The sequence below is a fragment of the Acinonyx jubatus genome, chromosome B4 (genome assembly GCF_027475565.1).
Source record: "Acinonyx jubatus isolate Ajub_Pintada_27869175 chromosome B4, VMU_Ajub_asm_v1.0, whole genome shotgun sequence".
Lineage (NCBI taxonomy): Eukaryota > Metazoa > Chordata > Mammalia > Carnivora > Felidae > Acinonyx > Acinonyx jubatus.
In genome coordinates, this window is record NC_069387.1 from 69,394,220 (window position 1) to 69,407,184 (window position 12,965).

The window sequence follows — 12,965 nt, forward strand, 5'->3', positions numbered from 1 at the left end:
TATCTTTTTGATACAAGTCTTTTGGTAAGTGTTGGCTCAGGCATGGAGAAAAAGGAACCCTTGTAAACTGATGCAGCCACCGTAGAAAATAGTATGGAGGGTCCTTGAGAGATTAAAATAGAACCACCATAAGATCTGGTTATTCCACTATTGATATTTGTTCCCTCCAAAATGAAAATATTAATTCAAAAAGCTATATGCATCCTTATGTCTATTGAAGCATCTACAACAACCAATACATAGAAGCTACCTAAGTGTCCATTGATGGATAAAGATGTGGTACATACACACAATGGAGTATCACTCTGCCATAAAAAGGGTAAGATCTTGCCATTTGTGACAACATGGAGGGATCTAGAAGGTATCATGCTAAGCCAAAGAAGTCAAGGGCAAATGTTATCATACTTATATGTGGAATCTTAAAAGCAAAACTACTAAGCAGAAACAAACCCATAAATACAGAGGGCAAACCATGACTGCCTGAGGGGGAAGAGGCAAAATGGGTGAAAGGAAGTAGTGGGTATTGGCTTCCAATTATGGAATGAAGAAGTCCCTCAGATAAGCAATACAGTCAATAGCGTTATAATAGCACTGTATGTGACAGGTCATAGCCACACTTGTGGTGAGCACAGCACAGTATAGAGCTGTAGAATCATGGTAGTGTACTCCTGAACCAACACCCTGTGTCCACTCTACTGAAATAAAGCAAAATTACAAACTTGAAAAATATAGAATTCATTCTAGTACTTTTCAAGAGCTGAAAGACATTATAGAAAGTGAAAATTTGTTACAATTTTTTTTGTATAATCGGTAATTATACTTAAAGTCAGTTACTAATATACAACAGAAACACCCAGTGATAAACTTTTTTCTGTAAGAAGGTATGTATTTCCATGAAATAATTTTTTTAGCTATGGAAGCTACGGAAGTCACATATTGGGATAAACCAGAGTTTTGAACTTCTGTAACAGTGTGGAACCAAGATTTTCAAAATTAATGAAACACCATCCTACTTTTTTATTTTGAGCCAGCACAAGCAGGGAAGAGGCAGAGAGAGAGGGAGACAGAGAATCTCAAGAAGGCTCCATGCTGCCAAAGCAGAGCCCAGTGTGGGGCTGGAACCCACAAAGCCATAAGATCATGACCTGAGCTGAAACCAAGTCAGATGCTTAACTGAGCCAGCCAGTACTCCCTTAAAATTTTTTTTTTAATTCCAGTCTCATTAACAAAGTGTTACATTCATTTCAGGGATACAATAGAGTGATTCAACAATTCCATACTTCATCCAGTGCTCATCACAAGTGCACTCCTTAATCCCTATTATCCTACCCCTTTTTAAAAATGAAATTACTCCTGAGGCGCCTGGGTGGCTCAGTCAGTTAAGCATCCAACTTCGGCTCAGGTCATGATCTCCCAAGTCCGTGAGTTCAAGCCCCAAGTTGGGCTCTGTGCTGACAGCTCAGAGACTGGAGCCTGCTTCAGATTCTGTGTCTCCCTCTCTCTTTGCCCCTTCCCCACTCCCACTCTCAAAAAAAATAAACACAAAGAAAATATGCATTTAAAGAAATAAAAATGAGATTACTCTAACAGTTTTATAGATTTGTAATGTATTTGAGAAATGTTACCTATGATCAAAATAGAGAACAGTCTAGAAAATGTCAAAGAGACACTTTACAACATTAATGTCAAAACCTTTGTTGTTCCTGTGATTATATAGGAACCAAAATGGTTTTCTCAAACTACTGAAAGTTGACAAATACAATTAGGGTATCTAAATGCACTAATATTAACAATGCCTATATATCCCACATAAACAGAAATCAGAGTACAGAGATATTGTAGAGTACTGAGAGTATGTTCTTATAAAACATCTAAAAATCTATTTCCAGAGATTCTTAACCATTCCAACCATTATGTCTGGGAATACAGAATTATCAACACATGTCCATTTTAATATAGATGTGTAAAGAAAAACAGAATATCACCATTTCATGTTTTTTTTTAGGGTTAACATTCTAACTTCATTCAGTATAAAACACAAGTCTCTTATGATCTCATCAGTATATATCTACTTAAATTTTTTCTAGGTTTTCCATTTTAAACTTACAAGGCCCATTTGTGTCTCCAAGATTATCTTCATACCATCCTCTATCTTGGCGCATGCTCTCCCTTTTGGTGAGGCATGAAAGCCACCTACATCAAGGAGGCAGATGCCCAAATTATGCAAAAACAATTCTCACATAGGGACTTAGGACACCACACATTTCTTGCCAGGCTATAATGAAATATATCCTACTAGTTAGGCTTTCTAGAAAAATCTGTCAAAATTATGTTCTCAAGTACAATCCTCATCACTAATTATTGGATAATTACAGTGTATTAAGGTCCCAGTATTATGAGTCTGCAATATTATAAATCACATATAGTTACTGAAATGAAAGAGGAATCCAATTCTGCATTCTGACCATTTGTTTATGTAGTACATTCATCACTAAACTGAAAACTTCTTGTATGCAGGGATTGTGCCTGATTTATCTAGTGCCCAGTGTCTAACCTGTAGGGGATGCACATTACCTTGGTGACAGCCCATGATGTATAGTAGAAAGATATAGCAACAAATGGAAACAGTTTAATACTTCCTGATAAAGTATGTTCAACTATAACATGGAATAAAATAGGTTTCCAGCTTTTTACTACGGTTATGTAGATCTTTTCCAAATATAAGAAAATAAATTACTATAGTTTTACTGAATTCTCCACTCCACAAAGAATTGACAGTTTCTTGAACCATTTCCCAACACATTACCTTTCCCCTGGCTGCTGCTGGCCTTAGGGAGAGGCAGTAAGTTTCTTTCACCCAGAGTGAGAGCCCCAGTGGAAGAAGCCTCCCAATCCCTGCCCTGAGACCCTCAACGTTCTTTTGTTACAGGAGACTGTGAACTTGACAGTATAGATTTATTAGGTATATGCTGGTACCATATGCTCATTGCTAAAAGTGCTTCTCTTGGTTGCATTCTCTGTCACATTAGAGATTACAGATACAAGCCTCTGTATACATTTAAAAAAAGAAACACTTTGGGAGAAAGTCCTAGAATCTAGAAGATTCAAATATCAAGCTGTCTTTTTTTAATGAGTTGTCTCGGGAGTGCCTGGGTGGCTCAGTCGGTTGAGCGTCTGACTTCAGCTCAGGTCATGATCTCACAGCTCTGTGAGTTCGAGCCCCGCATTAGGCTCTGTGCTGAGAGTTTGGAGCCTGGAGCCTGCTTCCCATTCTGTGTCTCCTTCTCTCTCTGCCCCTAACCCACTCGCATTCTGCCTCTGTCTCTCTCAAAAATAAACATTAAAAAAAATTTTTTTTAATGAGTTGTCTCGTTTTTGGAGGAAAAAACAATTCTTAACAAAAAGACAAAAAATAAGTTCTTTAGTTCTGTTGGATCATTAACCCTAGAACACAATGGGATGCCTATTTTCTTACCAAACATGACTTCATTTTATGTAGAGAATAAAAGCATTCTAGGAAAATGAACCAGTTAAAAGAGATAATGGGAAAATAAGTTATTATGAATTTACTTAAAGGGCATTTGCTAGAACAGTTTGACTACATATGTAACATTAATAGACATGCAACAGAAGAGAAAAACAAAACTTTTACTCACCTTTTAAGGACCATCTTGGTCATGAGCACATCTATTTTTTACTAAATAATGTGACACCATAAATTTTTATTGTTTATAATATATAGAAATATAAAAACTTCTAGTATTTAAAATTGATAGCTTAACAATAGATCTTGTTTTTAAAATGCCAATGTTAGTTTCTAAAAGATTTAAAATATTAATAGCTTAAAACTCAAATTATTAACACCATGTACTATTCAACAATTAAATGTTTAATAAGAAATTAATATTTTGTTAGTTTAAGAAAAACAGCACCAAGAGAAAAGAGGCTTTCATTACAATACAGGATCTATTCAGAGACTTAAAACATTTCAGGTATTGATCCAAGTAGTAAAAATACAACATACATACAAATTATGCAAAGCACAAAGCCACAACACATGTCATTAATAAACAAGGGTTAAAATAGAATCATTTCACATGGACTAATCACAAAAATAGTCATTAAATTAACAGACATATGTTAAGATTTATTTCTTTAATCATGCTCATAAATTACAAGATTTTCCACAAGATGGAGCAAATCTAAATGTGTATTTACAACTTTCTTCCTAGTCACATTTAAATGATTTAACACTTTACAATTTTACTTTAAAATGAAACGTTTGAGATTTCATGTCATTCCTGTATGTATATGTATACATATACACACACATTTGTAATTTTCTAACCTAGTGTATATGATCTGCTGAAATTAAAGTTACCCTTGAAAGAACATTAACCTGATATGTTAATAAGAGGTATTCTGAAGTTTGGCTAATATGTAGCAACACAAAGAGGTAAAAGGTTATATCTAGTTCTAACAACAACAACAACAAAAACCATTTCAGATCCCTTAAACTCTTTTAATATAAAAGGCTAATTTAAGGAATAAAATTCTTCATATAATAAAAGAAATCCAGGCACTTTAATATGTGTGTACTTTATACCTATAAAAAGTGAATAAATAAGTTTGTAAAAACTCTGATATAAACATTGTGATTTTAAAATTTTCATCTTCAATTTCTGAGAAAAAGACACTACGATTCCTCACTAGTGCAGAGTGTGAATTATTCAGTGAGATCCTTTTGGAATAGACACGCAGTAATGAAGAACTGTGTACTTCTGTGTTACTTTTTTGTAACTGGGTATTTTCTTGGTTATTGGTTTTTGTGAGGCTGAAAAAGTTATCCATGCACACAACCTTACTGAACATTCAGGTTTCTCACTTACAATTTACATACAAAAAGAGCATGACACAAATATATCGGAATACAGTATTAGATGACTTCCAACACAATATATAAACATTGTGTGATACTGTATACCTTAGACTTACACAACGTTCTATGCCAATTGTATCTCAAAGCTGGAAAGAAATTGTGTAAATACGATACTGAGTATGTAGAGAAGGCTGACAAACCTCGTAGGAGGTTTTAAAATACTGAAGAATGAAAAACACTGAAAACTGACCCCAAATGAATATTTATAATTCTAATAGTCTATAACTTTCAGTATTTTATGCTAAATTTAAAAAGCATTATGTTTATTACATAGAGTAGGCATCAGCAAGCTTTTCCCAAAAGGGGCCAAACTAAATATTTCAGGCTTTAAGAGCCAGTCTCTATTACAATAACTGTAGTACCAAAAGCAGCCATGGGTAACACTTTGAAAACAAAAAAGTGTGGATGACTGTTCCTATAAAACTTATTTACAAAAATAGGCAATAGGCCAGATTTGATCTATGGGCCATAGTCTGCTGACCCCTCAAACAAAAAATATCACTGAAACAATTTTAGGTACTTCAGAAATAAATGCCATTACAATTTAACCCTCTAAGTGGTTAGGAGTCTGCTTTCCGAATTGGGACAAAACTCCAAGAAACAATCCATAGCCTTATTAAGAACTAGGCTTGTATTGTCAAAAAAATGAAGGACACCGTAACAGATCTAGTAAAGAGAAGGTGAATTTCCACTAAGATAGTTGACCTAAAAAAGATATCTTTTTATAGTGAGTTCCTATATTATTTCAAATCTCTCCAACTAGACTATAAAACTCCATAGGAGTAAGAAATCGGTCTTGATTTCTGTTACATTACCTGGATATAGATGGTCAATATTTTACTAAGTAAATATGTGAATGCCTTCTATGGCAAAATAGGTTTACGTTAGTTCCAACAAAGTGATGCAGCAGTTTAAGATCCTCCTATAATGTTAAACTTGCCTGTCGTTTTCCATCAGTCACACTGACTACAGAGAGGCATTTCAGCCTGAACTAGAACTTGACCTACTCTTCTAATAGGAATTGGAACTTTTGTTCATATCACATTGTACAGCTTTGACTTGGGGAAAGCAAACCAAGTGCAGACATCAGGGTTGGATCATAAAGCCAGAGTTATAATTATTTTCCAAGTAAAGAACTGTAGAGCTTTATAGAGACAGACTCACAACAGTTCTTCAGTTGGAAAAAGTATATTGTTCATGATTTAAAATATGAAAGGTGACCAAAATGTTCATTTCAACATATTTATATATTAATTATTCTTCAAAGCCTGGATATTTGAAATATACTTAAATAAACCAGTCATGAACAATACTTATGAATTTTGTCTATGGCTTCCAAAAAAAAATAAATTAAAACATCCCCAAAACGTAACTCCACACAGTGGAAGATTCATATAAATTACTATACAAGTATTTTTCTGTGATGTATGTAACAAACTTTAACAATTCACTTTAAATTTCTCTTTTAATATTTTCACATTTCCAAACAAAATACTAAGTTTAACAATGATAAAAAAAAAAAAGACAGTTTTAAAGAATGTTATTTGCTTTTGGATCAGTTACTAGACATTGACAGACAAAAGCCACGTACAGTTATACACTTAAACAAGACACAGCCTTAATTTGCCATTGTAACAAGCACAATGTTAACATTATTTACAAATGTATACAGTGAAACAATTATAATTAGAGGACAAGCCAAAGATGTACTGGAGGAAAATATGTCCATTAGAATAGTGCTATGGTTCAAAATTCACTTGTAAAAAAATAAATACATCTAAGATTATATACATTACATTACTTGAAACTGAATGGATTCTTCTTCCAAACTATCAAATTTAGTAACATAAGCCAAGATGGCCAGTGATCTGCTTAAAAAATAAGATAAGAGTGTGCACCACAATGTATAAAGAAATTAAGGTAAAAGGGTCACAGTAAAACACAACAAAATGGACAAAAATAAGAACACTATCGTACCGACTTCCATGGTCCCCGATGCCATGATACGTCACCAGGGCAAGCATGCACATGACACTGCACCACACTAGGTGGCTTGCTTAAGATCTCACAGTTTTGCTCTTGTGACATTTGGCCATTGGGAAACTGACATATTACGAATCTTGATTTTATTCCTCCTCCACATGTTTGTGTACACTAAAAATAAGAAAATTCAAAACTATGTGGTTTGAAAGACAGTATTATATTGCTTAATTCACTGTTTCATACCTAAGTCGTAATGCTAGAGTTTTCTTCCTGAGTAAAAAAGTGTTAGTTCTATAATTAAAAAACTAGACAAAATTTTCAGAATTATACCATAAGATGTTGCATTAAGATATCAAGGGTCTATAAGGTAGACAAGTCAAATAAAACTGATTTAATAATTAACTACATAATTTATGGTAGCCTATCAATAGATACCTGGCTAGCCATGAAAGCTAACAAGATCTAAATTTGTAAATAGGGAAAGATTTTCAGTATGTGTTACATGACAACAGCAGGGGGCAAAGAAGCCCATGTAATATGATTCTATTTGTGGAACCCACGCAAGAAGAAAAGTCTGGAAGGAAATGTATCAAAAAAGTTCTCATCTCTTCGTAATTTTTCATATCGTTTGAGTTTTTACAATGAGCATGCCTAAAGTCAGGAGTAAAAATATCATTTTCATTTTGGAAATGGTAAAAACTTTTTAAAATGTATTTGATATTGGCACCTGTTCAGAAATGTATCTTTAATCAATGATTTCCAAGTACTCTGGGGAAATATATACTAAAACCCATTAAAAATATTTGACTAGGTGGTTTATTTTGTTCATCTAAAGCCAATATAAGTCTTATTCTTTTTCATGCATAATATAGGTGGAATTAGTATTCATTACAATGGCTTTAAAAATTATTCTTCCTATCTCCAGTGTCTAGAAGAATGCCAGCACATGAAGTGCTTGATAACTGACCACCTTCTGCTCAGAAAATTCACTAAATGAATGGCTCAGTAATAAGACACAAGCATGGCCAACATAGCAGTCTAATTTTCTATCTTTAGATCAACCATATTTTCTAAGAAAACAATAATATACTCGTTTTAGAAAGGTATTAGTTTCAGACATATTGGCATGCATAGGAGATTCTGTTAAAAAATCTGGACTAGTTTCCTATTGCAAATGAGTGATTTAGTCTATTAGAAGAACTTGATTTTACTAAAAATAAATCTTTTTGTATAGTATAGTGAAGTTATATCATCCAACAGGAACAGGGTGAAGTACTCAACTTTCAGTCTTCAGAGATGTTATCATCTCTGCAAGTTTAGAAAATGGAACTTACTTCTCCCCAGCTTCCAAAGTTCCACCGCGGACAAGGTCCTGAATCGCAGCGCTTGGACTCCGGGGGCCTTGCGGCCGCATCGCAGTAACTGGCGCTTCGTCCGTTTTCATCCTGGCAGACCACGACTCTGTGCTGCACGCCGCCCGCACAGCTACTGGAGCACTGACAAGGAGGACACACACACACCGGAGACACCGCAGCGTCAAATTACACGGTGAAAAGGCATCGGCATTCTGACTCTCCATTCTAAAATCCCCATCACTGGGACAATCTCAATCGAGAAACTCTGCCAGAAACATGAGCGTACTTGGATTTGTCGATGAAAAGGTGCAACAGTAAAGCTGGCAAGAGCAAATTCACCCCGTTCCTGGGTGTGAAGTAAAAAGGAATTAAAGTTTTAAGATCTCACTAGGAAGGAATTAAAAAAAAAAAAAGAAAAAGATTAAGTCTCTCAGCTTTGATATTGCTATTTTTTTGTCTCCTAACTTTTATGTAAAAACAAAAGGCTATAATTGCCTTTTGTAGTTTCATGATTTTGTACCAGCTTACTGCACTCTTCACGTAATTTCTAGGTTTGATTTTTCTTCACAGTCTTAACCTATTAGAAGCTTCTTTTTATTATAATGCACTCCAACCAGATTGTTTTTAAGTGCATTCTTCTGTAATCATAATATCACATTAGTGTATAATTCAATAAGAACTCTGGGGATTTGTAATTTGCATCAAAAATCGCTTAATCCTTTTACGATTTAAACTATTGATCTTCAGATAAATTTAGCATTAAAAGTATTTGATGTCATTACATACCTATCTGTTAAAAGGCTATAACAAAATTACAGAATTAATATAACTCAATAGAGACGGCTTACTGATCCCCACGGTCCTGTTCTCCATTGATTTCCGCTGATGGACAGATGGACCCTCTGATTTTGATTATCTTCTGGTTTGTGAGTTAATGGAAAATTCCTGCCTGGAAAACGGCTTGGCTGCTCAGAGGAACTTGGAAAGTGACTGTACATGGGTGGGCAGGCTGCCAGGTTACATTCTCGTTCGATCAAAGGGCGAATTGCAGGGTCACAGTAATTCTCATTAATTGGCTGATGGTAGTTGATGCATAAAACTTGTCGAGTTGTTTTTCCATGGCCACAGGAAGCTGAACACTGATCACAAATTTAGCCACCATTTGTAACGTAGTAAATTATATTATACTAAATATTAATTTTTTTCTCCTAAAAATACTTACAGGTGACCAATTCCCAGTTTGCCACTCTCCACAAGGGTTAAAACAGACAGATATTTCAGCAGGTCGGGGTAAATGGGCACAATAGGATTCATCCGCTATTCCATCATAAGCATCACGACAGCTTACATAGCGGGCTTGATTACCTCGTCCACAAGACACAGAGCACTTAAAAAAATAAAAGGATTATACCAACAGGTTACATAGTAGCCCTCCCAAGTAGCTTTTGCTCCAATGTCTAAAACATGCTTCTTGGAAAAAAATTGTAAACCGAGTGAAGTAGAGTCAGAGCAATGAATCCCCCTGATTAGTTCAGATCATAAATTTCACCAACAAGATATCTGCAGTGAGAACAAGATACTACTTCTTGGGATACTGATTATTATTTGCTCAAAAAGATACAGAAAACATTTCATAAGACAGCTTATTTTAGGGGTGAATGGGTGGCTCAGTCAGTCAAGCATCCAACTTTGGCTCAGGTCATGATCTCAGTCTGTGAGTTCGAGCCCCACATGGGGCTCTTGCTGACAGCTCGGAGCCTGGAGCCAGATTCAGATTCTGTGTTGCCCTCTCTCTCTGCCCCTCCCCCACTCATATTCTGTCTCTCTCTCAAAAATAAACAAAAATTTAAAAGTCAGCTTACTTTAAGTAACTTTAAACACCTAACAGAGTCTAAATGATCCCATAAATTATTCAGAGAATACATGAAGCTTACAAATATAGCTTCTAAGTAAGATTAAAGCAAACCATATACTCCAAAGACATTAACGTTTTCAGTCTAGAAAAACATGAAAATGTGGATAGCTTAAATGAAGGCTGATAAAAAGCCTAATTTCACACCTGCTTCATATAAATATCATCATTCCCCTTTTGTGGATTAGAAAACAGACCCAGAAAACTTCCATTTCTTGCCCAGAGACACAGCACTCCCAAAAGATACAGCAGGATTTAGCCATTACATCATTTCAGAACCCCACGCCACCCATCAGACTACCTGAGAATGAACGCATAACATTCATTTGGCTAACCTAAAGGAACCATTTTGATGTATTATGGAGGCTTTTAGACAAACACTGTACTTCTTAAAGGATTTCACTTACTGGGGTCCAAGAACCATGTCGCCACTGAGCTATCTTTCCCATGGGAATAGCTGGCAATGAAGTGGCCCCAATTTTAGGAATAACTGGGCAAGGCATAACCGAACAGTCCTGTTCAAAAGAAAAATGCATCTCAAAATATCAGTAAGTTCATCACTCTAATTTATGTCAAATTCTATACTTCATTTCTTCTTCTGCATGTGTAATTTAAAAAGAGCTGAATTACAAGTTAGTGATGCAAAAGTTTTTATTTTTCAGAAGTACAAAGTACTGTCAAGGGCTCCCAGTGGGTAGTATAAATCTGAATTATAAAGTTTGGATCATCCTGTCTGATGGTTGAAAGGAAAGAAGCAAAACTAGCACTAAGCTGAAATATCCTGAATGAACATAGGACACTATTTTCAAGTAGTACAAAACACTTTAGAACTTCATATGCACAATAGACACTATCCGTGTGCATTTCAAAGGAAAATACCTAACAAATGAGTGATTCAGTGGCAGATCAAGTGTAAAAAAAGCTACAAAACTGGCAACACCAAAAAAGATAAATTCTCCAACACACAGGTACACAAACATGTTTTCAAGGGATAGAAGTAGGAAAAAAATATGTATGAAATAAGTTAAATACAGGAATCCTCCTGTAACAAGACTTTTTGTTTACTATCCGCGAAGAGGTGTCCTTTACCTGCCTATCACTTGGGCGACTAGCTCCGTGGCACGCTCTGTCATCTAAGACTGCGCTGAGTAGCTCATTGACACATTTAACAGCACGCATCTGATACCCTCGTCCACATGTGGCTGTGCACTGAAAGGATAGAAGCACTTATCAAACGCCATTGTTCAAAAGTTGTATACGTTTTCTTAATATGGTTAATATACTTCCAGATCTTATTAGTGCTTTACACCAGATTCCACACAAAATCAGCAAATGTAATCCATATATATCATTCCATTTAATATAGATAATAAAATATTGAAGTTAAAATGGACAACTGTCCTATCTTTAAAAAGTTATGTAGGGAGGGCTTAGTTGGTTAAACGTATGACTCCTGATTTCGGCTCAGGTCATAACCTCCTGGTTAATGAGTTCGAGCCTTGCATCAGACTCTGAGCTGACAGTGCAGAGCCTGCTTGGGATTCTCTCTCCCTCCTTCTCTCCCTCTTCCTCCCCAACTTGTGCTCTCTCTCAAAATAAACTTAAAAAAAAAAAATTCTTAAGTTATGTAAAGTAGTGCCTGGGTGGCTTAGTTGGTTAAGCATCCAACTCCTCATTTTGGCTCAGATCATAATCTTGTGGTCGTGAGGTGGGATGTTCTCTCTCAAAATAAACAAACCAAAAAAAAAAATAAATAAATAAAAGCTTTGTAAAAATTTCAATAGAGTCTTGATATGTTGGAGGCAGAGTTCATACAATTTAAGAGAACTAAATAATTTTCAAAATCTACCTGGTGTATGTATATATGGCTTTTAATACACTAAATTATCTTCAAAGAGATAATGAAAAATGATCAAGTTGAATGAAGAGGAGACAAGGTTTCCTATCCACGGTGACAACCTGCATGGGTTAATGGGCTGCCCATCTTCATCCAGCCTGACCACTGCTCATCCTGCAAATTCCTAGCTGTCTGTTTGGCAAAACTTCTGAACAACAAAACTTAACTCTATCTAAATGCAGTAAAGATAATTTAAGACACAGACAATGAAAATATTTAGAATTTAAACAAAGCTGAAGAATAAATTTGCAGCATTTTAGTGAACAAGTGAAATCAAAAGCAAAGCTGAACTATTTATCACAGCGAAATTGGCACTAAAAAAAATTGTTTAGATAACAGTTCACATTTTAAGGGTATTTTTCCAAGAAGCCAACCCAAATTTAGCTGCATCCATTGAAAGAGTAAAGACACCATAATTGTTCTGCTATTCTATAAAGATGAATTTAACCAGGAAAATCCTTCTCATATACTCACAGAACCCCACGGTCCGACTTGCCAGGAAGCACACGCGTGAAGCTCACACGGTCTTAGAGACTCAGGTTTGGTTCTTGGATTGCAGAGACTATCCCTCAAGTGGTCTTCATTCAGCTGACACCACACCTGCCGCTGTTTTGTTCCTTTTCCACATGTAACATGACACTGAAATACAAGTGATTATTTTCAATATTAGTTAACACAAATACCGAAAAAAAAAAAAAGATCAATTCACACATTGATATGTACTTGAAAGACCATTCTAAGGACAGTTTCCCTTCACTGCTTCAGAGATATTCAGCAAGTAACATCAGCCACCTCAATCCCACTGCAGCTGTCCATTTGTTCTAGAAAAAGGTACTAAACTTTAGGTTATGTAAATATCTCAGGGTACTGTCAACACTG

At 35.4% G+C, this 12,965-nt stretch overlaps 1 protein-coding gene across 5 annotated transcripts in view; it reads right to left on the reverse strand.

The window, feature by feature from the left end:
- ADAMTS20 (ADAM metallopeptidase with thrombospondin type 1 motif 20) overlaps nucleotides 1–12,965 on the reverse strand; it is a 172,660-nt gene that overhangs the window by 66,141 nt on the left and 93,554 nt on the right. For 4 of the 5 annotated variants that reach the window (XM_053226139.1, XM_053226140.1, XM_027035929.2 and 1 more), the window contains exons 22-28: nucleotides 12,561–12,725; nucleotides 11,279–11,398; nucleotides 10,597–10,704; nucleotides 9,500–9,664; nucleotides 9,126–9,416; nucleotides 8,257–8,418; nucleotides 6,917–7,093 (exon numbers count right to left, since the gene is read on the reverse strand). In XM_053226139.1, the coding sequence (XP_053082114.1) occupies nucleotides 6,917–7,093; nucleotides 8,257–8,418; nucleotides 9,126–9,416; nucleotides 9,500–9,664; nucleotides 10,597–10,704; nucleotides 11,279–11,398; nucleotides 12,561–12,725 (1,188 nt within the window). The remainder of the gene's footprint in view (nucleotides 1–6,916; nucleotides 7,094–8,256; nucleotides 8,419–9,125; nucleotides 9,417–9,499; nucleotides 9,665–10,596; nucleotides 10,705–11,278; nucleotides 11,399–12,560; nucleotides 12,726–12,965) is intronic. The other variant, XM_027035930.2, reaches the window with a different exon arrangement.